A 27,935-nucleotide genomic window follows, 5' to 3' on the forward strand; every position below is an offset into this window, starting at 1 on the left:
AGTTGGTCGAATCACGTCGCGGTGTAGCTGGAGAAGGACGTCCTGTGCTGACATATGTGGGCGGAACCCGAACATAGTGTCAGCAAAGAGGCCCGTGGACTCAATGTGTGGAGAGAGACGATCCCGGACCATCGCCTCCATGAGCTTACCCGCGCATGAGGTGAGCGAAATTGGCCTCCGATTATCAATATTAACAATTTTTCCTGCTTTGGGTATAAAAGTGATCAAGGAGGTCTTCCATTCTGGGGGGAGTGGACGGCCGTCCCAGATTTGATTTATGTAATCTAACAGTTGCAAGTAGGCCGAGTCCGAGAGGTTCGCCAATAGTTGGACTGTTATACGGTCTCTTCCTGGGGTCGTACCTCGTCGCATCTTAGCTAAAGCTGCCCGAAGATCTTGCAGTGTAAAGGGGGCATCCATGTGGGGGTTCTGCTTGCCTGCGTATTGATACTCAGGTCCATTGGGGTCTTCCGTGCGGCAGAGATATCTGTCACATAGAGTATCCGCGAGTTGGGTCGTCGTACCTTAGTACCCGTGTGGGGCTCTTCGGAGTTGACGTTGTGTTTCCCCTCTCGTCTGAATTGGGTCAATGAGACTGCGAAAAAGGCGCCATGTCCCCTTGGATCCCATTTGACGCGCAGCTTAATTGCATCTCTCTATCCAATTTGCGTCGCTAAGTTGGACAGCGTATTCTGCCGCTTTTTCAAGTCAGTTCACTGATGCGGGCTCGAAGCTTGCGATTAAGTTTCTGTTTGTTCCATCTTTTAGTAAGGCTCCGGCGTGCCTCCCATATATGCATCAGATGGTTGTCCACAGTTGGGTTCTTTTCGGTGGTCTGCATTGTTAAAATCCCCAACTGTCACGAGGGGTGCTTTGTCGGCCGATTTAAGTGGTCGATAGAAAACTTCGTTAAAAGTTATGCGGGGCTTGTGCGGGGGGCTGTAAATGTTCAGTACATGTATTGGAGGATCACGACGTCTAAGTGGAAGGACCTTTACCATACTGTATTCCTGTTCGTTTTCCAGACCTAGACCGACTTGGAGCGCCGTGTACGCCTTGTTGAACAGGATGCAAGTCGTAGGGCCCCCCTGGAATGAGCTATACCCTGGAAGTTTAGCATCTGCTTCAGGCTCTTGAAGAGCCAGAATAGCTGGTGCGGGGCCGATGGACTGGTGATATAATTGGAGATGCGACCTTTTTTTCCTATTCCGAAATCCTCTACAGTTTCATTGTATGATCACGAATTTCTCATCTGGAATTTTGCTTCGGGCTTTCCGCTGCGGTCGGTTAGCCATGATTGAAGATTATTGAGATTTAAGAAACATGGCCTCCTCCCTGGATTAACGGTGTCTCTAACGGAGGCACCAGTGGTTCCATGGGGGTAGTGGCCGAACTGAATTCCTGCAAGCCTGTGGCCGGGCGAGGCACCACCTTACGCCTATGCGAATCCGATCGCGGGGATCGTGAGCGGGAGCGATTGTCTCTGAGTTGTGTGCTGACCCAATCCTGAACTGTGTACATGACTGAGTCAGTTACCGCTAGAACTATTTGCGAAAGTTCCTGCTGCCAGAGCTCTGCAAAGGATGCCCTGACTCCTTCTAGAATTTTCTTTGGCAGTTCCTCTATGGTGCGTTCCAGTTTTGTCAGCCGCTGTTCCACCTGTGGCACACGTTGCACAAATGTGCAGTCTGAGCATCGGGAAGCGCTAGACACCCCAGACACGACCGAGGCGCTCTCATCCCGCTCTGGTGGGTCGGACTGCTGCATTGGCTCCGAAGTCCCAGCTGTTGTTTGGGACTCCGTGAGCCCAGCTAGCCTCGTTTCTAACTCTTGAATTTTGTTCGCAAGAATTTCGCTCTGGCGCCTTAGCTCCGCATTTTGTCGCTGTAGGGCTACTTCGGTTGGGATTGTGAGGAGGGAAGGGGAGCAGCGAGGCCGGGAGGCAGTCCTAACCCAATCACTCACCCCGTTTTGGCCGTTAGGCAGGGTTGGAAAGTCCTCGGCGCTGAAAATCTGCGTCCTTGACACGGTCCGGGATCCGGTGTTGTTCTTGACCGGAGAAGGTCTGCCCGACACTGGGGTCGAAGTCTTGTGGCTTCCCTGGCTTGCTTGAATTTTCTTGAAGTCTTCTTTCCGTTTGTCGGGGGTTGGTGAGGTTCCCGGCTTGATCGGTTTCCGGTATTTGCCGTTACATCCAGAGGTGTCGGTGAGATGTTCGCCCCCGCAGATGAGGCAACGGGGAGTGCATTTGTGTTCGACAGGGCCCTCGGGAGTGGTAGCCACCTAGGAGCCGCATTGGTCGCAGCGTCCCGGCTTGGGTCTCGGGCAGATATCCACCCTGTGTCCCACCGTGTCGCAACGATGACAGGCGGGGATCGTTTTCTTGTACAATCTCACCGGGATGCCCTGGTCGTTGTAGCAGATTTGGCGGGGAACAAATTTCCCCTCGAAGATGACCACAGCGACGTTGCTGCTGCCAAGTCTTCTCACGGAAAGAATTTCGCCGTTTTCCCATCGCAGCTTGGGTTTGAGAGAGGCCGACGTATCATTGGGATCGATGGTGATGACCCCTTTGCAGACGTGGCCTGTGGCTTTGGCATGTCCCCGGAAGGGGAGCTGGCGGCCGTCGACTGTCAGCGTGACATCACCGAGCAGTCGTCGGGCGGCAGGCTCTGAGTTGCGTCCACACACTATCACGTTTTGTTCCCACACCGGCCACACAGACAGTTCCACGTTCCCGCATTAGCGTAGGAGATTGCGCACTGCGGATCCGACTTGGCCTGGAGCAAAAGTTGCCTTCAAATCCAGCGTTGTGCTCGGCTTGAGAACCACGATGAGTTTGTCGCGCCCAATGTGGGGCGTGTGCTTCGGTCGCCACTGGGGCTTGCTGGAGCGCGCGCATGGCGAGGCGAGGCGGCCCGTCAGCGGACGTAAGCCACCCTACTGGAACGAAAGCCTAAGTGCCCAGCGCATACATCGGGTCCCGGTGAATACGGAAAGTGCGGAACGCACAGAATACACGGAATGCTAAAACTCTCTAATAAAAGAGCAACTGTGTGTGGATGCACAGGCGGCTGATTACTATGGTAACGCTCCGCCAGCACGTCATCTCTCTCTCTCTCTCTCTCTCTCTCTCTCTCTCTCTCTCTCTCTCTCTCTCTCTCTCTCTCTCTCTCTCTCTCTCTCTCTCTCTCTCTCTCTCTCTCTCTCTCTCTCTCTCTCTCTCTCTCTCTCTCTCTCTCTCTCTCTCTCTCTCTGTGTTTCCCCGTTGCATGTGCCGATGCCGCAGTTGCCGTTGCCCCTTACGGCTTGACACGGAGGAACCGAATAGAAATACCTATCGTTGCACCGATATATGCTAACACGTCCGGTATTTCATGGCTACGTTTCCTGTGCGGACATAGCGGTTCCTCCTGGCTGTCCCACGAACAGATATGACACTTTCAAATAAATATGCAGCGCCCATTGGTTTACCCTGCAAGTGGCTATGTCCCATCTGTGCCCCCCTGTATAGTGGTTATGTGTCATCACTCGCATTGGCACATTAACATCAACGCGAACATGACCAAAGCAAGAACTAGAAAATGGCGATGTCGACCACACTAAGGCACCAACCAGGGCAATCCAATTAGGCTGACTTTTATCTCGCTTTCCCGCTCCTCTTTCTTTCTTTTTTCTCTCTCTCTCTCTGTCTTGACCATACGGGCTGAATTCTTTCTCCTTCTTCATTCGTTTGCCTTAAATGATATTTTCATAAGAAAAGAACAAAAACTCTCAATGGTCAATCCTTCTCAGTGGGTATGCGCCATTTCGTGCGCCACCCCCACCACACCAGCCAGAGAGCAGTGAACCAACAAATCAACCAACCACGACAGTCGAGGCCTCCCCATGACCGGTCGGCCGGTGCAGATGCCCTTCTTCGTACCACCGGCGGGCCGGCAGGGATACACCGGTGGTCCGCAGTTCCCGACTCCCGGCCGACAGCAGTCGCTACTGACCAGTGCTACCCTTGGCCTCCTTGGACGCGACCAACCTCGCCAGGCAGCAGCTTTCTCCCGTCGAGGTCAGGGTTTGTTTTAGTCGCAGCACTTGGATGCGCGATGCCGTGCTTTTGCGTCGGCGGTGTCGATGTCTGCGTAACCGAGTGAGAAAACGAGGCACCGAAGGCAGAAAAAAAACGCAGTGTCTAGAGTGCCGTCCGAAGGCACTCTAGCTGATCGCTGTATGCATGGCTAGAGTGCTGTCCGACGACATTCGAACATAAAACACTAGGCTATCACCGGCCGAAGTATCTGTCGTTGTGGTTTAGAGGATCCGTCTTAGCTTCTTGATCCAAGGTCGGTGGTTCAAGACCGGGTTTCGTCGGTTGTTTTCGTTTTTTAACTTTAAATTGAACCACAATTTTTATGCCTTAAGTTAGTTTTGGGCTTTAAATTATTTCTGTGTGTGCGTTAGGTTATCTTATGTTGTGTTTAGGTTAGGTTGCCTAGTTTTACGTTATGTACAACGAAGTAGTGCCAGACGCGGCAATTTTGTCACAAAACGCTGGTGGACGTCGATATAGTGGAGTGCTTATAATACCGTGGGACGGCACTCTAGACACGGCCGAAAAAACGGACAGGAGCTCTGGCGCAAGTGTGAGGGGGATAGCGGCACGCGCTGCTATGGCGTCATCTCTCTCACTGCCTCCCCCTCACACTTTGGCCATACGTCGCCGCCGAGGTGGGTGGTGGTGGTGATTTATTAACAAAGGAGGGAAGAGAAAAGGCCTGGGGATATTGTTGAACTCAACGGGGAGTTCACCCTCTACGACCCAGTCCAGGGAAGGGGATTGGGGCTTCAAAGGATAGGAAGAGAGAAGGGGGAAGAGAAGAGCGGTAGAAGAGTGGGAGATAGTCTATATCGCGTTCGTTTAGTCCATGACTCGATGGCTACAAACGCAGCGTTAGTCCTGTTGTAACCAGGAAGTTGACTAGGTGCTGGAAGACCTCCCGTCGGATGGCGTCCGGTCCCGTGGGGAACAGGAAGTCTTCTAGCTTGTGGCTTGGGGCACCGAGTCGCTGGAGTTCGGCCCGGAGTTGTGCCCTTGCGGTGTCGTGCGGCGGTCAAGAGCACAGCAAGTGCTCTAGCGTCTCGGGCTCTGGGCAGGCGGCGCAGGTGGGGGATGCTCGGCGGCCTTGGTGGTGCAAGCGCGCTCCCACGTTGCAGCAATTGAGCCGCAGGCGAAAAAGGAGCGACCGGGCGTCTCTGCTAATGCGTCCGGGAAAGACCCATGGGGCCTGGCCACTGACTACTCGGCCGTCGAGGAGCGCCCTGCCTCAGACACTTTCACCAGACACTCCTCCGTTCGCGGCTCATCCGCACCACGCGAGATTTGCGCGGGAGGTTCAAACACGATTTTCAACATGCTCGACAGCGGCGACGCGCTGCGAGAAAACGGTAGAGTAGCGCGCGTCGCCGTACGTTCGCCGATCACGCGATCGCTTCCTGAGACGCAGCAGCTATGCGCCGTGAACGAGAAGGATGCATGCAGTTCGCGCTGCACAAGAATTCCGCATTAGGCAGTATAATAATCGTCAGTGCCTTTTTTAGCCTTATGTGACGTTTTTTTCTTATGGATGTTTCACCGGTTACGTGCCTGAAGTTTCCCAGAACATACTACGAAGAAATGCGGGTGCCTACTTGAGCGCGGGTGCCTACGCAGCCGCGCCAGTGGAAATCGCTCTTTATATGATGTCCAACTCCGTAGGCCTAGTCACGGCTAATGGGGTCCCAATTAGTTTTATGCGAACTTTTTGCAAAGGGGTGCGCAGGCGTAGCTTGTTCGTGTGAACATTATAAAATGACAACGAAGGACATAGCGCACGTTCGGGTAAATCATTAATCGCACCTACATGACCACAGACCTTAACGCTTCCTCAATGGAATTCAAAGTATAGCCTTAGCCAGCCCCTGCTTGTAGTTATGATAAGGTGGTTATGACAACGTAATTAGTTATAATAACGATACAGGGATCAAGTACTTCTGCTGCTAAGCGGCGATTCGTTGTTTCGATACCTTGCCCGAAGTTCGTAATTCTGGATAGTTATAATAACATTATAATGCCTTCTTTCTTGATCATGTAGTGTGTTAGGTTCACGCAATGGTACACCTGCACACATGTATAGTAGCTTACGCCTGGCCAGCACCCTGTTAGTGTGCCTACTGTACGCGAGGTGTTTCCGACAGTTGTTAAAGTCGCGAACCCAGTTTGTGTGCTATGCCCGAGGCGAGTAAACTGCTTTGCTTTCACTGCAATGCACAAATGTGTTGCGTTCAGGTAAAGATTCGTTCACGTGTTGGTTTGGCCTAAAATTTGTCGGCTCCGTTTGAGTCTTTTTAAAGTTTTTTGCGGTTGCTCAATGAAGCTTTCTTTACATTTTAATGCGTAGAATTTTTTGCCGGGTACCCCCACAGCCAGGTCCGTGTAACGCCCTGCATTTCCACAAAAAGGCCGATATCTTCGGAAGTTACACCTGTAATGGCTCTAATGGAGTAAATCGAGATAACTGGTCGCACGAAATTTTGAAAAACTAAAGAATAGGAAAAATAAAAAGAACTTGCGGAAAATGGCGAAACGTGTAACGCCCTGCATTTTCCCAACAATGCAGATATCGCGAAAGTTCCACCCGTAATCGTAATAACAGCGTAAATGGAGATAATTGGCTGAACTAAATTTTCAAAAACTGAAAAAATAAGAAAAATATAAAGTATTTACGGAAAATGGTGAACTACGTGACGCCCTGCATTTCAGCAATAATGCAGATTTCGAGAAAGTTCTAAATGTAAGCGTTATAATAGCGTGAATGGAGATAACTCGTCGGAAGAAATTTCGAAAAACTAAAAAATAAGAAAAATATTTAAAAACTTACAGTAATAGGCAAAACGATAACGCATGGCGTTTCCGCAGTAATTCAGATGTAGTAAAAGTTTCACCTGCAAACGTTAAAATAGTGTAAATGGAGATAATTGGTCGAACAAAATTTTGAAAAACTAAGAAATAAGAAAAACAAAATACTAACGGGAAATGTCGAACCGCGTAACACCCTTCATTTCCACAATAATGGAGATTTCAAGAAAGTTCCAAATGTAATCGTTAGACTAACCCAAATGGAGATAAATGGTCGGACGAAATTTTGAAAAACTAAGAAAATAAAAGATTACGGAAAATGACAAAACGTATAACGCATGGCATTTCCACAATAATGCATATTTCGCGAAAGTTTCACCTTTAATCGTTACAATTGCGTAAATGGACATAAGTGGTCGAACGAAATTTTGAAAAGCTAAGAAATGGGAAAAATATAAAATAATTACGGAAAATGGCGAACCGTGTAACGCCCTGCATTTCCTCAATAATGCAGATTTCGCGAAAGTTACAAATGCAATCGTTAAAATACCGTAAATGGCGATAATTGGTCGGACAATATTTAGAAAAGCAAAAAAAAAATTTGGCTGGAAACGACTCAAACTCAAGGTAAGTGGCATAAGAATGCTACGCATAAGTGGATAATTCTTAACTTCGGCAGATCTTTTTAGCTCCTGCGTTCTTACGATTGTGCATTTCCACAATAATGCAGATTTCGCGACATTTACAAATGCGATTTGGCGATAATTGGTCGCACAGGATTTAGAAAAAAAAATGGCTGGAAACGACTCACACTCAATACAAGTGGCACAAGAATGCTACGCCTTAGTGGATAATTCTCTGAACTTCTGCACAATTTTTTTGCTCCTGCGTTCTTATAATTGTCGGTTGGGCTCATGCTTTATGCGCGTCGGCGCCAATCCTCTCGTCAATCCTGGAGCCGTTGCCTGAGTGGACATTTATCAAGGATCTGTGCTGTGAGAGTGCGCGAGCCTTTGAGCCTGCGCCTTCGCCTGGCCCAAAAAATGTGATACAGGCTTTCCCTGTTATATTTTTGCGGTGGACGTAGGGCAATTACCCCAGTGAAGAAGGGGACGTCTGATCGTGCAGCGTTCGTGTAAAAAAGAAGGAAGAGGAAGATGATCGGAAACGGTGTACATTCATAGCGGTCTCATGAGAATAGAGTTATTCTTTCCTTTTACGGCGGCTTCGGACTCCTTTCTTCCACATTCCCACTGGAAAGATGCTGAGACGGCCATGCGTCTTACGTAAAAAAAAACGTTTGTCATTGAGGATTGTACACATCTGCTCACTGCCGCAATCTCTGGTGCCACTAAGACGCGCCTCCAAACACAATTTACTTGGGTGTCTCTTTCTTGATGTCGGCCGCGAGCCGGTCGCTCACCCACTTAGGTGCTGCTTTGCTTGCCTGCTAGCTGGCTGTCTTGCAAAATAGGAAGGTTTATTTTAAAGCTAAGCTGGCTTGGTCTCACTGATAGCAGCGTCGTATGCAAAACGCACTGCAGAAAAGCCACTTTTACACAATGAGAAAACATACGACGATGACGACGAGGTCGACGACTATGGTGGTGGTGGTGTGGTGGCGGTGATGATGACGACGACGACTATGATGATGATGATGGTGATGATGATGAAAGTAGAAAAAACGTTTCCCGTGGTCAGAACCGGAACCGGACCGGGGTCCCTCGCGTTATGGAGCCGACGTCGTATTCGGGTCGTTCAGCATTTCATTTGGGTTCGTTGCGCGGGCGTTGGGTTTGTACTCTGGCAGAGGTGAAATGTACTTTGGCCTTGGACTTCGGCAGTTGGGGTTTTGGACGATGACGATGGTCTAACGACGACGATTGGGGGAGGGGGGGGGGATGCGCGCAGCTATCTCGTGAGGGATTCGGTTACTGTTCTCTGAGTTCAGACTTTTATCGTTGACTCTTGGACTTTGACTCTCAGGCGCTTTGCACTTTGATCGTTGACGCTTTGACTTGCATTGCAGCGGCTTTGCGTTTGGCATTTCGCCGTTTGATTTTAGCACCCGATGAAGCTTCGCATTTCAACCATCGCCGTCGTTCGACTGAGGAGCGTCTGATTTTTTTGCATTTCTTGCATTCGACAAATTTATCAATAAATTAAACTATGGCGATGCAGGCCTATGGCGATGCACGCAGTCTGTTGCGACCCAAAGAATTTAAACTCTTACGATTTTTCCGAACGCCAGATGTTTTGAAGCCGGCTTTTTTCCATTGCTGCGAAGTTGTGCAAGGTTGCCACTTTACGGAAAGGACGTTGGTATTTTTGACGCAAGAGCGCGTTGATTTGACCGTAATAGACACGTATCAATATTCTCTGACTTTTCCCCCGGTAAAAACTCCTTTCTCACACCCTTAACGTTCATCCCAATTAGCAATTCACAGTTCACAAGTAACCTAGGAGACATCCATGGTTAAGAATAACTGCTGATTCGTGGATGAAATTTGGGCCAGTTGGTGTCTGCATAACTTTTACAAGGGGTTTGTTCCGTCAGATGCTTATTCTCGTCCTTCGTCTCGCCTTTCTTGAATTTTCTACTTGCTCCAGTAACCACGAACTGCTGCCAAATTTCCCGAGCGTTCCTGTGATAACGATTTTTTTTTTCTTTCTTCGGAAAACAGCAGACTTGCATCCAGGCAGACGGCACTGCTGCGTTTGGTAAACGATTCTATGGTTGGTTATTGTAGTTTAACTACCCCACATGCAAGCCCCGTGGTTCATGCAAACGCGCCAAAATGAAGCGTGGATGCCAAAGTAGCTGAGATCTTTCCGTGAAGTAAGCCGCTACGGAGCGCCCTAGTACTGCAAGCAGGTCTACACAGCCCTTCTTATTTCTTTGTTACTTATTATATACTTTTTTATATACATTACTATATTATGTAGTGGTACTTCTTATATATCACCTCAAAAATTTGCACGGCAGCAGTTTTTCGTCAAACTGAGCAGTTCTGGCGGATTTAGAGGACATTATTGCCTCTCATTGTTAAAATCTATAAAATAAATAAAATTGGGTCCTTGAAATCAGGCAGGACGTTAGGCTACTGTGCGCCATTGTTTTAAGAGTATTGTAACCCAGAACTAAACTTGGGGCCCAGGGGCAATGGAAGTAACTTCGCTGTCAGAAACGCCGTACTGAACAACGTCATAAAGATTCATGAGGCGATGTTTATTACACGTATGCCAGAGGCTGTGTAGACATTCGTATTCTATTTCGCCCACAGAGGAAGTAACTGCCCCTTGTAGCTTTGCGTTGACACTGTAGTGGGCATCCAAACCCGCAACTAGCGAATTGTTTTAGTACACGAAGTGGGCTCCTGCAAAGGTTTACAGTCGCGCTCAAAATGACTTGCACCATTATTAGTACAAAACATAGCACTAACTCCCTTTTCAACCGAAGCTGAAACAAATGGGTGCTAAGGAGAAAATCATGCGGCCCACCAAACCTGCCACTGGTACTTCAAGGCAAGAACGCATTCTGCTAACGTTGGATAAATCAAAGTATCCTGCAACGCTCGGCACTTCACAGATTTGCACCACGTCCGTTCGAACTGGACTCTGAAAACTTTACCATCTCTTCTTAAAGAAAGTGGAGAGAAGTGCGGAAGTTTTCTAACCTCAAAACTGCGCCACAACTGCGTCAAAACATTTGCTCAAGTTGCGTCCAACATTCGCCGAAAGTGCGTCCAATTGATCGTTAAATTTTCAAAGACCCAAATTGCAAACGAAGAGCTACCCATTCGACGATTTTTCGCGCAGTGAGTAGACGCACCGTAACGAACGATCTAAACGTATACCGATACGTGGTTCATGAGGTAAAAATATACTATTACACTCTTTCTTCACGACTGTCTAATCGAGAACCGTTCCTTTTTCGCGATTTTGAAGTAACCGTTTTGACACAATGGAAGCCCCGTTTCACGCATGCGTCGTGTGTCCAGAGATCATATCGGAGCTTTTAGGTCGACCAACCGGTCCTACGGGGAAATCGCTTAGTTTTTTGACAGGACGTCATCGGTTTCACTAAGAAAGCTTTCGCTTTGAAAACACAATGGGCGGTCGTTCGTAAAACTTGCCCCCGTATAGTATTGGTCGAACGAACTCCACAAGCATCGTCAGTCTCTTGGTATACGTCACTCGACTCCAGAGCGCTTTGTTGGGCCACACCGCAGGCCCGACCATCTTCCTTCCGGAACTGCCCTCCGTCCTGCCGCTCGGTACACGGCCCTTCCCGCCCGGCGCCATCATCCGGGTCCCTGGCATGCCGCCGATGGTGGCCGGTGAGCCGATCCCGTTGGAGCCTGGCGAGACGGTTCCCGCCATCATTCCGCCGCGTCCTTTCCCGACACCAGGAGCGTCCAAGGGTCCCCAGCGTCTCATAATCGTACCCCCGTCACAGGGCTCTTCAGCCCCTGCCGTTCTTCCGATCCCGATGCCGATGCCCATGCCCATGCCTTCGGCGGCGCCCGCGTGCAACTCGCCTCACGTACGTACGGCTGCGATTGCACCCACGAGAAAGCACGTTCGCTACAGTTTCCAAAGCGAAAACTGTTTTTACGCGCACACGCGTGCGCACGGTCTGCTAAATCGGCATGATTAAAGGGATCCTGCAACACTTTTTTCAGCCTTTTTTGAAATCCTAAATGCTTGCAAAATGTGGTCCCCCAATACACCTAGTACTTAGATTAGGTGGTCGCAAAGTACTTCAACCAAAAATTACTGCTCTATGCCCATCAGATAACTTGTAAACTCGCTCAAAAGATTTTTCTCTCTTTCCCGGTCTTGACGTTTTTCGATGGCTCGAATTACGTCATTAAGGCCGTGTAGCGGCTGTTGGCCGGTTTTCCTTCAGTTGCAGCGATGAACGCTTTTCGATAGTAACTTAAAAAAAATTCACAAAAACAAAGCAGAAATGGAAGGCGTATCTGGTGTGATGAGCAAATCACGCAGTTCCGCTCCGTGCTGGCGATAACTATAGCTTTCGCAGTGGTTGCAGACGCGAAGGAAAGAGTGAAAGTGCTTATCGAAAGTGTTGCATGGTTCCTTTAACGCTGAGCATTCTGCTGGGGTGAAATATAAATGCCACGAGTGAGCCCGAGGGCCAAACAAACGTTTAACGTTTCCTATCGTTTGATGCAGCCCAAGTGCAAGCCGCTTTCGGGTCTCTGTATCCCAAAAAAAAACTTTGTTGTCGCGGATGCACTAGGCAAATTGTGATACGCGTACGTGTACAAAAAACCACCGTGTCTGATTGCTAGCATATTCCAGCTTGAACTCATAAAAAATAAGGGGTTGGCCTTCTGAGCCCCCAGGCTACGTGCGTATAAAACGAAGCCAGTTGAGCCCCAAAATTTCCCGGCAAAATTGGTAGGGTGTAACGCGCCGACGCAACGCAGGCGATGAGGAGCGCCGTAGTGGAGGGCTCCGGATTACCTTTGACCACCTGGGGATCTTTAACGTGCGCCGAAATCTCGTACACGATGGCGTTTTTGCTTTTCGCCTCCATCAGAAAAGCGGCCACCGCGGCCGGGAATCGAACCCGCGTCCTCGTGCTCAGCAGCACAATGCCTTAGCCACGAGCCACCGCGGCGGGTTCTTCGGCAACAGTTATAAAATCGTATATATGTGTGTAGAGAAGAACGCAGGGCTAAAAAAAATTGGCCGCGTATCTGCTCCTTTCGTTGCAAATTTCGTCAAAAGACGATAGTCATTGCAGACATTTCCCAAGGAAATGCCCCCCTTTACTTTCCCGCTCACCTCTCATGCTGTTCCTGTACCGTCGTGCTCATCCAAAGGTAAACACAGTAAAGGTTTGCGCAAGGCGATTTGAATTTACCGCGTTCCACTGGTACAGGCCGGGTTCCTCGATGCCAGCACTGCAGTACGGCGGAGACGCGCGTGAATGGAGGCGGCCGACTACAAGGTTTATAGAACCGCGTGGTCGTGCTCCACGTGCGTTCCAAGCAGAACGTGGAACCTAGCTAGTGGAACCTTTCGTTGCTGTTGCCGCGTGATTTTTCATATGCATGCCGCCAGGAGCGGCGGTTTTCTGCAGTAAATGTAGAATATCATTTGCTATCGAAAAACCAAGCATCCATAATATTTTTAATAAAGGAACACTGTAAATATCCCTTGTGTACTAATTTTCTGTGTTATATTTGCGTAATGTCTTTTCTTGTTCAACAAAGTTGACAAGTATGAACATATAAACCGGGCTTAGACGTTTACATTTGGCTGTGAGTATATGTGAGTATATGAGTATATGAGTATATGAGTATATGTGAGTATATGAGTATATGAGTACTTCTGGAGTTCCGCAGGGCAGCGTCCTGGGCCCGTTACTGTTCCTGATCTACATAAATGACCTGCCCCTCAACATCTCATCACGGATACGACTCTTTGCTGACGATTGTATTACATATCGTACGATTACTAGCCTTAACGACCACCTTTCCTTACAAAATGACAGGGGTAATGACACAAAAATTTTGCATCTTGTTTTTTTTTTTGTTGTTGCGATAAGTAGCTAGTGACCTACTTATAACCTGTAGAAACCTCATTTGCTTCAGCGAGCGATGGTTGTTTAATTAGAGGCATTTTCAATACGGCCAGTCTGAGTTTCGGTTTCAGCGGGTGCCGCGAAACGATGGATTTTGTGTGAACAAAGCTGACCACGTGACCGTCGGAGGGATATCACAGAGCAGGACCGCCGTAGCACTGTCGAATCCGCATAGACGGCCATTTCTGCGAATGCCCCCACGTACTGATCTAGTGAGGCGCTTAATTAAAAAGTGACCGTGGATGTGACGCAGGCGCTGCGAGTGCAAATGCTATCGCGGCTAAAGAACAACGCGCGACGCTCGAGGCGGTGGGTGGCAAGACGCGCGCTGGGAGCAGCCGGCCGGTCTGCCTACAGGTCCGCCTACAGATGTGTTCGGCTTAGCACTGCGGCGGATATTCGAGTGCCGCTCTCGTAAGCGGTGCAGATGGCAATTTTTAATGCAACCCGCCATCGCATCATTAACTCCTTTCTCATGTAAGCCACCATGGTCGGGACTTGGGGACAATTTCGTGCAGTGATAACAAGCTATCACTCGAGCTACCTGCGCCGGCCTGGGCCACTTCGCGGCCGTGTTCGCCGCCTGCACAGCGACCGTGCGGCTAGCTCAGTGGGCTTTTCGTGCCTCCGGCGCGTTTTCGCATCCAATGGTAATAAACAGTAATAGAAACAGAGTGCCTGGAATCGCTGTAGAACTTTGGTCGCGGCCAGCTGCCCGATTATAGCTGACGAAATCACGGCGCCTCCGCCGCCAACGATCGGGTCGTTCGTTCTCGAGAGCAGAAGCTCCGCCCTCCGGCCCTCCGATTGGAGCGGCGAGCCGGGCGAGCCGGCGAAAAACGCCGGCAGTGCGGAAGCGGCAAACACGAACTCGTGACGTGTTTGGATGTTGTTTATTTACACGATATCCTCCGGATGTCGATTGCGCGTGGTTCTCTGCTGGCTGCTCGGTTGCATTTCGCACACTTTAAAGTTTATTTTAAATATGTTCTAGGCTGTATTCGCCGCTGATATTTTGCAGATGATGTATATGTGTTCCCACCAATCTATCTCCGAAGTTATCTCGCCTTCAAAATTTTGTGCCAGTGCCCCTCTAAACATAATCTACAATTGGTGTAATACATGACAAATGTCACTTAATTTGAGTAAATGCAAAGTAATATCTTTTAGTCGGAAACACGATAATTCAGATTTTCTTTATTCCATCAACCACAGTGCAGTTTCGCAAGCCGCTTCCTATAAATATCTTGGTGTTCATCTAACACCTAATCTCTCTTGGAGTACCCACATTTCCGCCTCTAAATCGCTCGGTTATCTGCGACGAAATTTACGATGCGCACCAGCCCTTGTCCGCAAACATGCGTATCTAACCTTTATTTGTCCACAGCTAGAATTCGCGTCGGCAATCTGGTCCCCTCACCAAAACTACCTAATCGTCCAGCTGGAATCTATTCAAAACAGAGCCGCCAGACTTATTACACGCAAGTACGACCGTCATCTTTGCGTTACCCAAATCAAACAAGAGTTATCACTTCAGCCGCTAGATACCCGTCGCCCTATCGCGCTATTATGCCTTTTTCATAAATACATAGTTCGCGTTAGGCCTAAACCGCTTCCTCTTACCGCCACAGTACGTACGTCACGACACCTTCATAATAGTCATAGTTTCACGCGCATTTTCGGCAAGACGCTTGCTTTCAGTTCATCGGCATTGCCTCGAGCAATCATGCACTGGAATGATCTTCCTGACCAATTTGCATCCATACTTAGTCAAGACAGCTTTACCGAAAATCTGCACCGACATTTTTCTTAGTAATTGTGTAATGATGAATTGCTAGAATAATATTGTTACTGTTTATGGGTGTTTCCTCCTTGTATTTGTGTTTTTGTGATGTTTTTTATTCCACAAAAACCCTGTGCGTTTGTGATAATTGTCTGTTAGAAACGTGTATGACGTGTTTTATTTACGTCTGTAAGCCGATTACCCAAACTCTATATTGTGTACTTGTCTTTTCTTCTTTTTCCCCACTATTTTTTTATGTTCTTTCAAAAATGTAACCCCCCTTACTCAATGCTCTTCAATGGTCCTGTAAAGTATAATAAATGAATAAATAAATAAATAAATAAATAAATAAATAAATAAATAAATAAATAAATAAATAAATAAATAAATAAATAAATAAGACTATTGCGCAGTATCAATTTTACTTTGGCCGGGTGGCTTAATCGAGTCACAGACAGACAGACAGACAGACCAAAATTTCTGGGTGTAAGTAGCCCAAGAAAGACTATCCCAAGAAAGAAAGAATAGGGCAGCGTTAATTTTGGCATACACCACCAAATAGCCACCATAACCAATGAAGATGATGATGGATGCGCAAGGCAAGGGATTCGATGATGACAGCCAACGCGTGAAGGCGATGTTGATGATAGGAGTGCTTCTGGATAGTGGTAGCGATGGTGAGCATGGACACTTAAGAGATCGCTGGGAAGGTGGGACGCACAATAGATAGAAGCCGAGTCGATAAGTGTTCGTGGCCTTAAGCATAAGCCTAGGTCTCATCACTAGAGCCCATAAGCGAGCTAAATTCACCATTCTAAACTGTATTGCTAGATGACGTGGAGTTGCACGACGTCACCAGTCCAAAGGATGGAGGTACAAGGCGCTCACAGTGTGGGCACCACGAACCATCCGTTTCTCACATGACACCAGGCCGGGCTGGGGCGACGACTAGAAACAAATTTCCAACTCATGAAAGTCGCCTTCCTCTATCATAACCCCCGACCCCTCTGCCAAAGACTCTGCCACTCTTTGCCTACATATCGCCACCGCATTTCCCTTCTTAAAAGCCAACACCCCAGGTCTAGGAGAACCAGATCACCGGCACATCGTTGTCAGATCAGCTACGACTGACCGGCCAATCCGAGGCGGCGGCTATCGCCCGTGGAACGCTGGACTCAGAGCTCCGCCCGGACATAATCATGCATTGAAAGAATGACAATGAATTTAATAATTAATTCATTCGTAAAAGAAGTGGGATGCAAAAGTAATGTCCGGGTAGACACCTCAGTCCAAAAGCGATAGCCGCCGCCTTGGCGGGGTCAATTAATTGTAGCTGACCCAGGAACGATGTGAGGGCTTGATCTGGGCAAAACGTTTTGTCCTTTTTTTTTTTTTTTTTTACAAATAAACGTTTATACGACGACCCCCACCGAACTTGTCGAACACGACGAGGCTCGGCATTCATCTTTCCGACTTTCTAGTCCCTGTCACTGCACAGGTCGTGAAGGCCACAGCGCATACGTACCCTTCTCGCCTCGCCCAGGGCCCCATCATCATATCGCCCCACCAGCCATCCTCTTCTTCTGCCCCTCCCGCATTCTACCTCCCGCCGCCTCCCCCGCCGGCCCAGAATACAACAAGCGCGGACGAGACGATGGCCATCATGATGCTGATGATGCAGTTCAACGCCATGGACGACTACGACTACTCGGGTGACGAAGAGGACCAGGAGAGAGAAGAAAGGAGGCGCGAGAAGAAGCAGAGGAAGAAGGAGAGGAAGAAGGAGCGTGCCAAAGAGAGGGCACAAAGGCAGAAGGCCCGCGAGGAGGCCGAGAGGCAGATGAAGCAACCGCAGAAGGTGGGTGCACGTCAGCTCCGTAAGGGGGCGCTATGTAAGAGGGCACTACTGCATCGCAGTAGTGGTGGAGCGAATGCATTCCAGGACCATTAAAACTATGGTTCGTTAACTGGCTACTTCAACTTTGGCCTACCTGCCTGCCTGCTGGCTTGCTTGCATGCCTTCCCACCTGTCTGTCTGTCTGTCTGTCTGTCTGTCTGTCTGTCTGTCTGTCTGTCTGTCTGTCTGTCTGTCTGTCTGTCTGTCTGTCTGTCTGTCTGTCTGTCTGTCTGTCTGTAATCAAATTCAGCCACCACGCCAAAATATGAAGTGCATGCTGCGGCAGATATCGGGAAACCAATATCATACTCGGTAGCCATTCGGGAACCATAGATTGGTAACCATAGATCAATACGAGAGGCAGCGCATTGCTCTTAGAAGCACGGGCGGGGTTGCTGAGAACCCGGGCATACACGGGTATCTACAGGCAGCATGATGAAACATGTGCGCGCTGCCGCAGTGGTCGGGAAACTATAGACCATACTGTCAGGGACTGCACAGAGATACGACCGTCTCGGGGCGAGTGGGAAACGAAGTTGGCGGATGCTTTAGGATTTGGAGTGAGGGGGAGCCTCAACTTCAGAGCCACAGAGGTGACGAAGACGCGGCTGCAATGGTGGCGGAGGAAAAGCAGAGAAGAGATGGGTCGCAGGGGGAGCAATCATACGGATGAGAATTTAGAATAGCGGGGCGAAAAAAAAGGCGGAGGAAGCGATGGAAGTTTAAAACGGGGGGGAAGCTGGGGTGAGGCAAATTTATTAGGTTAGCTAAGAGTAGGTCAAGTAAGTGAATAAAACAGGCAAGTCGGTTGCTGACAACCAACGTCCCGATCCAAAGGAAGAGCCACTATTCGTCATCATCGGCGAAAAAAAAAGGTGACCATATTCCTGTTGGTAGAAAACGGGACACCCCAGCGCAGGAGGAGAAGGGAGGTGGAGGGACGTACAAGAATCAAAAGTTTTAGATTCGGGGAAAACATTTTAATGCCAGAACTGCCCTTATTTAAAGCGCTATACATTTTGCACTGCGCCCCATTTGAGGCCGAGGGAACAATCCCCCTCACAGTTCACTTGCATGCATTTATTTCGAAGGTGCCGCTTCAGGTCCTTTGTTGGCGTATTTTGCTGACGATTGAATTTATTTAAGCAAAATTTTGTCCCGCAACACTCGGTTGCAAAATTTTTCGCACATACGGAAAGTTCAACCCACAAGTATACAGCTATGTTCAGACCGACGTAACAGCCATATCGTGCGCTATGGACGTAAAGAAAAAGGCATTTCACGCAGTTAGGTTGGCTGAGACGTCAAATGACATCATTGTTTAAAGATATTACGACAGTCGCGACAACAGTCTGAACTCGGCCTAACACAGCACGCAATGTCCACGTCGAGTTCACAAGGAAAAAAAAAACGCTCTCCACTAGATTGATTTGATCGTTTGTCGGGTTTAACAGGCCGAAGCTGCACAGGCGATGAGGCGCGCCGTAGTGGAGGGCTCCGGATTAATTTTGACCACCTGGGGATCTTTACGGTAGCCGGAATCTCGAACACACGGGCGCTTTTGCTTTTCGCCCTTTCCAGACAGAGCTCCACTAGAGCCGTGGTTCCAGGAAAATACAGGCCCAGTTTCGCGACGCATGAAATCGTAGCGCAGCGTCCATCCTGTTGTCACCTGTTTAAAGACTTGCACCCGTCCCTCAGAGTCCAAAATACCCAAAGAGTTCCACTATCCTAGCTTCTTTTCAATGTTTTGCTTGACAATAGTCAAAATTATGCCTCTTCAAAATCGCCTTCGCCAAGAAACTTCAAAGCGTCCTCTGGTAAGAATAGATCTAAATCGTACACCCTTGGTAACTATTTTAAAGTACTCAATGTCATATTTTTAAAATATGCTCGTAACGGGTCGGCCCACTCTTGGTTTGATATACTTGCTTGGCGCCAATTTTGAAGCTATGCGGTCCTGCGAAAACGGGACATTATTGTTTACTGGGACAAAAATAAGGGGTGGGACGACAGAAGCGGACCTCAAAAACGGGACGATCCCGTCCAAAACAGGACGTCTGGTTACCCTACGAAAAACGTGTTTGAAAACGAAGCTATGAGTCGTCTGTGGGGATCCGTGGAAATTGAGCAGAAGGGATTCAACTTATCTTCTAAGAATGTGCTGGTATCAGTCCAAGTTTCTGTGAGGTAGATGTCCGTCTTCCCAAGCACTGGGATTTAGGGGTAGTGAGCCGAAGTTTTACTAGAACTGCAAGAACATTGAAATACCGGAGAAGGAGAGCGGAACAAGTATACCACCTGTTATGAACTAAAACTTTCCTCTCAGCCCTGCCGCTTATGGCAGCGCCAAGATTTGGGAGGTAGTCTATAGGGTAGAAGCATTGGATCCAATGATAAGGTGGCACAGTTCACGGCCCGGTACAAAAGGGAAGCTCGTAATAATAACCATCGTCAGCAGCAACATTCGGTACCCGTGTTTTTGAAAATGTGCACCCCTGAAAGTGCACAGGGACGATAAGAGTAATTATACAGTATCTATTCAAATCTATAAATCCAGGTCAGGGGATCGTTCTCAGTTTTGACGGCTGTGGGCTGAGGGGCAGTAAAAGGATAGCATAACGGGTGTACTGACTGGGTAGCCGGAGAGGTGACTACATTAACGTCTGAAGTGGGGCGTGTTTCTTTACTCTGAACAGGAAAACAGAGCAAAAAACGAGGACTAACAGTCAGGAGGAACACAGCGCTGTTGGAAGCTGTTTGCACTCGTTTTTTTTTACTCCGTTTTCCTGTTCAGAGGTTGCTATAGAACTAGGCTATAGCCTAGTTCTATTCTATAGAATAGTGGTGAAAAATGATCGAGGGGAAATCCTACCCTGCTGCTCGCGTTTTGCGAAGAAGGTTTGCATAAAATTTACGTTTTGACATTCGTGCTGCACAATTTGATATAGCTCCGTGATCATTTCCCGGTCTCAGCGGTTTGTTTTATTTTGAGAGGCAAGCAATCTCTTTCCCGAGTTGCTCCAAAAACAGCGTAGAGACCCGAAAGAAATGCTTCGTTTTTACGGTCGAAGCATCTTAAGGCCGAGGCTTGTCCGTCCGGAGTCCGGCGTCTCTGCTCACGGCACATCACCGTGTAAATCGAAACATCTGTGAACAAAAGGTTCACAAAAATGAGAGAGAGAGAGAGAGAGAGAGAGAGAGAGAGAGAGAGAGAGAGAGAGAGAGAGAGAGAGAGAGAGAGAGAGAGAGAGAGAGAGAGACGCACAGCACCGTGTAAATCGAAACAACATCTGTCAACAAAACGTTCACAAAACGTTAACAAGAATAAAATGAAAGGTTCACACAAGGTTAGAGAGAGAGAGAGAGAGAGAGAGAGAGAGAGAGTGCTCCTGGAGAGCCGTGCTGCGCATGTGCGAGGAGAATTGGATTGGATTAGATTTGGATTGGATTGGATTGAATTGGATTGGGTGGAAATGGATTGGATTGGAAATCCGTTTAGCAGCAGTAAGCACTCTCACGGGTGATTTAAAGAACGATCCCGGGCAGTGCTTCGCCCGCTCGTCATGATTCACTTCGTGGAGATGCGTAAATTTTTTTTCTTGCTTTCTGCTTCCAGCAAGTTTGCAGCACTACTGAACAACTTTCTTATGCTACCACTCCGCAGAAAGACCGGCCACGAAGGGGAATTTGGGAACTTCTAGCGAGTACCTGGGCTTCCGGGATTTGACAATTGGATACAGGGCGGGAAGGAAAGGTGACTGGAGTGTCTATTCCATCTACAGTGTGCAGCGCTGTTACAGATACGATGTGTGCAGAAGAATTCACAATGCTCAGGGGAAAAAAATGGTTGCGCACCTTCACTGCAGACATCGTTGAAAGACGAGTCTTTCGCCGCCTCTCCCACGTCAATGCACCTCTTCTATCCCCCGCCCGCCTGTGAGGCTCTTCCCCTTCTTTAGATCCTCCCACGACAAACACGAAGGAAGATTGCTAAAGCTAATTCAATTTTCCCGCGTTGCACTGATCGCGCCATCTAGTGGAATTTCCTGTTACCGTTGAACTTAGAACGCTGCCAGGTTCAGACTCGCGTTAGCTCTTTTTTTATTGTTGGGTAAAAATGTTTTCAACGCGTATACGCCTCGAGCGCGGCCTGTAGGGGCGCCACTGAAATCCCCCTAGCGGCCCGTTTCAAAAGCAGCCGCGGGAGTCCGCGCCCCGCTCCCCAGTGCCGCCGCTGCTTTTGCGGCACATTCATGCCTGAGATTTACCCTTTGGGGGCGCTTGAAATCTATGTTTATGTGGAGCAGTCACTCTGTTCGCAAATAAAGTGTGTTTACGAGAGTGTAAATGTTTCTGACGCGATCTTAGTGTGGTATAGTGGGTCTGTATAAGCGCCAGGTGTGTGTCACAGGCCAGCGTCGCGGAAGCGGCGTATGATGGAGCCGATTGTAATTACACTGACCTGAATTTACTAGCCGTGTCTCCGTAACGACCGGTTCCGCAGATGTTCATGCTACGGCTATACACTACGATTTAAATCGGTTTTGTGCGCTTACATAATCAGCGGAGCACTCATACCTGATCGCACGCCAGATAAGTTTGCCAATTATACCTCTATATTGACCACCACCATTTACAAGCCCGTCTGTGTTAATTTTGGGAATATTTAACAAAAGTACGATGGACAATGCATAATTATACTCGGGGATCAGCACACGACAGAGTCGTCTTGTCGTGAGGTGAGCGCCCGCAAACATTCATCTGCTACATATATACTCTGCGAGCAGCGCGGAAAAATATAATCCGCGTCCGCGACTAAATGCTTCTTCGAAATATCGTCATATGGCACAGGGGGCCTGCAGAATAAAGCAGAAACTGAAATCAGAAGGCCTTATCACATACCACACTCTTCCAACGACACCTTTCATCGTTTGTTGAACAGCCTACCCTGTATACTTCCAAAAATGCGTCCGCCGTACGATCGGCTCTTCGTTGAAGTAGAAAAACAAAATGAAAGTAAACGAGAAATGTGTGTGTGGGATTACTAAAACGTTCATTGCTTGATTCCGCTCCGAATTTGTACACAGCGTCCCCCTCCCCTCCCCCCCCCCTCCCCCCTTACCGATGACTCGCGAAATAGCACTGCATTTCCCGTATAGTTGGTCTTGTGAACCCTACCTGGCTTAAGTTTCGATGAACGTCTTTAGCATGTCAGAAGCTGCACTGTTTTTTTTTTTTTTTTTTTCATTTCCGTTAGAGCTATGATGTTTCTTAATTCCGCACTTGCACAGCATTTATTTTTCCGTGGTTTCATTACCTCCCCTTGGTTCTTGCTATATGGCGTGTGTGAACACATATTTAACGACGCACAGGCTTGGAATATACTTAACATTTTCGAAGGTTTATATTCTTATAAAAGGCATAAGTTATTGTCCGGGATTGGGTAATCACATCACCAAAACATATTTTTCTGCGACGTATATATTCGAAACGAAGCCGCATTCGTTGCCACGCTGCAAAATGAAGCCGACTTCTCATTGTGACAGTATCAGGTCTAAACGAGGCGACAGTAAAATTCATTTGTTCCTGATGTTTTGGAGGTGACATGGGTGGTATGTTGCTGCCGTCGCCGACGCCCGGAAGAGCGGCGACGAAGCGCGCAGAACCGCGTCCCCGGGTAGCTCTTGCAGGCGATCGCGTACTCTACGAATACGCAGCTGCTTTTTAAGTGACCTAAACGTACTCTTCGCCTATAGACGTCACCATAACAAGTTTTTTTAGGGCACGGAAAGGCGAAAAGAAGCGAAAGAGAACCAAAACACTGCACGAGCCCCTATGAGCCACGCAGCGCAAATCCCGTCAACGCCGCGGATAAGCGGCGGCAGGCGGCGCAGCGATCGCGAAGCTCGAGGCGTATATTTTATTTGCTATCGCAAATATAAACCACGAATTCATTTCCCGCCAAAAGAAAATTGCGAGTACCATTTTTGCATTGATGTTTTGCCTCAAATATGCCTGTTTTTTTTTTTCGTTTTTTTTACTCAACAATGTTCACACGTGCATGCACACACGTGCATGCAATGTTCACACGTGCATGCACAATGTTCACACGTGCATGCACGTATGTACCATGTTTCCAGATTTAGTTGTTTGGAAAGGTTTTGCCTATATAAACAGTCCATTCCAGAATTCTATACTTTTGGCCTGGTGGCTGAATCGACGTACAAGCAGGCAGGCAGGCAGGCAGGCAGGCAGGCGAGACGCTCGTGAGCGGCGGCACTTGTAGAAAGCGTGAGGTGGGATGCAGTTTGACATGCTCCTCGTTGCGTGGCTCATCCGATCCACGTGACGTTTGCGCGGCAGGTTCAAACATGATTTACGACATGCGCGTAGGCGGCGACGTGCTGAGAGATAACGGCAGAGTAGCATGCACCGCCGCGCGTTCGCTGATCACGTGATAACTTCCTGAGACTCGGAAGCTATGCACCGTGACCGAGAAGACTGCAGTCCACGCTGCGCACAAATTTCGCATCGGAAAGTATAATAATCGTCGCTCTTCTTTTTTACTTAACGCAGCAAATGCCAGAAATGTCCAGAAAGAGCCGAAGCAAGTCTGACGGCACCAGCACCGTCGCGATCGGGCGACTGAAGCAATCGGACGACAAAACGACCGTACGTTGCGTATCTCCTTACGTCATTACGGGGATAAAGGGTGTTTTTTTCTGCGCAGGGCACGGTAGTTAAAATCGGGCACAATCTGAGTGCGTGCGTGCGTGCGTGCGTGTGTGCGCGTGCGTATGCGTGTGTGTGTGTGTGGGTGCATGTGGGCGTGTGTGTGTGTGTGTGCGTGTGTGTGCTTGTGTGTGTGAGCGTGCGTGTGTGTGCTTGTGTGTGTGAGCGTGTGTGCGCGTGTGCGTGCGTGTGTGTGCGCGCGTGCGTGTGTGTGTTGTGCGTGTGTGTGTTGTGCGTGTGTGTGTGCGTGTGTGTGCGTGCGTGTGTGTGTGCGTGCGTGTGTGTGCTTGTGTGTGTGAGCGTGCGTGTGTGTGTGTGTGTGTGCGTGTGCGTGCGTGCGTGTGTGTGTGTGCGCGTGCGTGTGTGTGTGCGTGTGTGTGTGTTGTGCGTGTGTGTGTGTGTGGTGTTTATCTGGTTAACCAGCAACCAAAGCTAAGCAGCGTGTAAATATTGAATTTGTGCAAGGGAAATAGTGGTGCTAACATTTGTGAAAAGTATTTTTGTGGACTTGTCATTCTCTCTCCTCGGTTTTGTTTTGTTTGTTTGAAATGAAATCGAAAAAAAAAAACACAACTTCTTATCGGGGAGTCACGCAAAGACGAAATTACTTCGAGTAGATGACGGAAGCGCCTCCATATTTATAACCGGATTGCACTTTATTGCGGGGTCACTGTGAGAATGGCGAAAGGAATAATGCGAGTTTACGACGAAGATATAAAGGCGAAACCACATGCAACGTTTTGGTCGCGTCTTGCGGCCGTCTGCGGCGCCTGGCGCCGACGCGGAACGGGCGTTGGAGAGGGCGAGCAACCACATGAGACGCGCGAAGAGAGCTTCTCCCATCCAAGTTGCAATACTTACTTTGGTAAAGGCAGCATCGTTCTGTTTAAGTCATTCCTAATAAACTGAAGAATAATCAAAACTTCAACAAACAAAACACGTTAAATTGATGCCCTATTAAATAATGTGCTAAATAGCCGCCAAATAAAGAGCCGCCATGTTGCGTGCGGAGGGGGACCGGAAATTGAGGATAGCAACATCCGGCGCAGACGCCGAAAACGGACCGAAAATCTGGGATGCGCAGACACCGGCGCTCTGAGCGCGCTGCTGTGTATTTGGTGGCGCGCGCTGAACGCGCGTCGCCGCGGACGGTCTCCAAACGCGACCAAAACGTCGCATGTGGTTGCGCCTTAAGTGATTGCGTGTCAGGAGATTTTAATCCTCTCTGCCATAACCTATGTTTTCCCCTTTCTATCGTAATGATTTATTTGCACCATCATTTCCGTCAAGACGACCGAAAGAAGAAACAAGAAATAGCACGAGCTACACATTGATATCGCAATTGGGGCGCCATGAACATTATTTTTAAAAATAGAATAAAAATTGTAGGCACCAGAGCTTTGTAGCCCGAATGAGGACAAATTGTGCAACGAGGTCATATTCGTGGGTATAGCATTAGCTTCAGTGCATGTACTCGAACTCGCCAACTGTTTGTCCTTAGCTAAGAATCAACTCGCGAGGGTCCAAGGATTTTCGAATGCGATGCCATTTCTTCAAACAGTTTCAGTCATTTTCAACTAAACGAAAATCCGCCCGAATACCCAAGAAAAACAAAGAAACGCCCGTGGTAGGCGTGTGCACTAGTCATGTTTTAGTCCGGGAAAACTCGCAATTCATAGCGTATACGCGAACAATTGAATTTGCATGGATCGGTGATCGGAAATATGCCACGGAGGTATAGAGACCGTATCCTACGAATGTTCCCGAAAGCCTCCGAATGCTTTCCCACGCATTCTTGGTGGCATTCAACCACTCATGCTTTCAACTGAATGCAATGGGATGCCTTGTGTTTCTAGGTTTCGCCCGTGCAGCATCTCTGAGCGATATTTGCGGCATAGTTTTCACTAGAGAATTGCCGAAACTGCTCTCTCGTAAAAAAGAAAACTCAGTGTTTCGCCGGTACTTCTTTCTACGCCGTGGCGGCCAACGGTAACCTGGTGCACGCGTTCAATTTACTTTGTCAACTTGACGCCTTTTCGGACGAACGAAAGACATGAGTACATAAGGTAGACTTGCGTGGCTCTGCCGAGTTTCCTGCAAGAGCATCCTGCGGGTTTCCGGGCGCAGTCGTTAGAGTGCTGGCTGAACCCTGCGGGCTGAATGTTTGTTCTGGATTCTTTCCTTGAATTTTTTCCCTTCTGGTGCGAAAAATCAAACATAGCTGTTGCGTGACCATTCGAAGCTTGGGTAGTCCATGCGTTGTAAAGACGTAAGAAGAAGACGAGAACGTTTTCCCGGTTAAAGAGAGCAGAAATAAATTACAAGGTGACTCTGGTCTCGCTTAATATCAATGAGACTTCGCGCGCAGCCGCAGTCATCAACACCTGCAAGACGCAGACCTCTCCTACTGCCGCCTAGTTCGCAAAGCTCATAGCCATTACGGGTGTGCGCACGGCACACAGGCACACACGCACACGCATGTACACCCAAGAGCAGAAGTTTACGGACCACGAAAACAGCAATTTTGAGTTATTTCTCTGCCGCACGGCAACCCGGAGTACTATGTGCAGTAGTTTTCATTAGTTCAGTACTCATACGACATCTCGCATGCATTCGGCAGTTTGTCGGGCTGCTGTAGGAAGAGAAGTAACCCAAAATTGCCATTCCCTTGGTCCGTCAACTTTTGATCGTGGCTGTACATATGTATGATGATGATTATCAGTAAGATGTTGGACACACGTTAACAGCAATGACGAAGAAGTTTACTTGCGTTTCGGCCATAGGATTTGTACTGGACTGCGGTCAAAGTTGGCACATTTGTGAGATACGTGTATTAGAACACAACTTATCCCTGCCCCTGTTATACTAGACCAGAAACCCGTGTGTCCTTGAGACTGAGCGAAAAGAAAAAAATCCCACACATTATTAGATGTCAGATGGGAACTATCAACGCTGAATGCCCAACACGTGGCGGGATTGGGTTTTGTTATCTGGCAAACGTAGTGTAGTTTTAACTAGTATACGCAATTTATGACGCCGAATATATCCGCTTACCGGTGGCACTAGTTCATCATCGACGTATCTGCATATCGGTTCTGCTAAACGAATCTTTATTGCCTGACTTCGACTTCGCAATACAGGGATACCGCAATAGTGCACGTGCACGCATACACAAAATGTTGCGTATCCGAGCTTGACTGGCGTTGCCACATGAAACTGTCTTGGTAGCTAACAAAGGTTCGATTCTTGGCAGCCATTCTGGCACACAGGCTTTTAATAGCGGAACTGTTTAAGCTTCAGTTGGGTCCGGCGTCGTTAGCAAAAAAAATACTAAGAAAAAATGCGCCGCCTGTAAAGGGTGCACCGCCGCAAGTGGGGCATTAAAACAGTGAAGCCGGCTTTTGCGACTGCTCGAGTGTGAGCACAAGGGGCGTATACGTATGCGCACCCCTTACTATACAATTTTAAACGTGATTGTCTTTCCCGGGCTACTAAAATTAACGCAAAAAGAAACTGCTGCAGCTTGCACTAGAGGTGCACGGCTAGAAAAACAGTGGAGCTGGGGGTCAATCTAGCTCCTTCCCTTCTGGGATACGCTGTCAGTGTGGGGGACCGACCGGAACAGCCTTGTAAAATCCGGCTAAACTTGACCTCACCCCCCTGAACACTTAGCCTAGCAAGAACCTTGCAAAACCTAACATAACTTAGCAAAGCCTAGCAAAACCGGAAGCAGTTAGGTCGACCCCCACCTCCGCTGTTTTAACAGCATTGCAGTACTAGCGCAAGCTGAACCAATTTTTTTTTCGCACCTCAAAAAAAAAAAAGGCACAACTAAGGGATAACATTCAACAGCTCACTACATGCACGGTGTCTCTCAGAGAGCTCTTGTTATTAGCAATGTCTGTGTTAGAACGTGAGCACGTTTCTCTTTTTTTCGTATTTTTTTCCAGCATTAGAATTACCGGAAGGCCCCACGCAAGACCTCCTCCTGGCCTGGAATCCTGCTCACGTC

The 27,935-nt window shown here is 48.4% G+C and overlaps 1 protein-coding gene and 1 pseudogene across 1 annotated transcript; one reads left to right on the plus strand and one right to left on the minus strand.

The window, feature by feature from the left end:
- Positions 1 to 11: 11 nt before the first annotated feature.
- LOC144153136 (uncharacterized) lies at positions 12 to 11,194 on the minus strand (annotated as a pseudogene).
- On the plus strand, positions 11,010 to 27,900 carry LOC144153635 (uncharacterized). Its single transcript, XM_077685286.1, has 4 exons — positions 11,010 to 11,435; positions 16,835 to 17,149; positions 23,768 to 23,863; positions 27,874 to 27,900. The coding sequence occupies exons 1-4, from the start codon at positions 11,211 to 11,213 to the stop codon at positions 27,877 to 27,879; spliced, it is 642 nt and encodes a 213-aa protein (XP_077541412.1). The 5' UTR covers positions 11,010 to 11,210; the 3' UTR covers positions 27,880 to 27,900.
- Positions 27,901 to 27,935: the final 35 nt, after the last annotated feature.

Source organism: Haemaphysalis longicornis, unplaced genomic scaffold (genome assembly GCF_048455015.1).
Source record: "Haemaphysalis longicornis isolate Haplotype H1 unplaced genomic scaffold, Haemaphysalis longicornis Haplotype H1 scaffold_9, whole genome shotgun sequence".
In the NCBI taxonomy this organism is placed as follows: Eukaryota; Metazoa; Arthropoda; class Arachnida; order Ixodida; family Ixodidae; genus Haemaphysalis; species Haemaphysalis longicornis.

Coding starts and splice junctions, on each gene's coding strand:
- LOC144153635 (XM_077685286.1), top strand. CDS start 11,211: ATGCCGCCGATGGTGGCCGGTGAGCCGATCCCGTTGGAGCCTGGCGAG. Junction 11,436..16,834: donor CCGCGTGCAACTCGCCTCAC/GTACGTACGGCT, acceptor CGCCTCGCCCAG/GGCCCCATCATCATATCGCC. Junction 17,150..23,767: donor AGATGAAGCAACCGCAGAAG/GTGGGTGCACGT, acceptor TACTTAACGCAG/CAAATGCCAGAAATGTCCAG.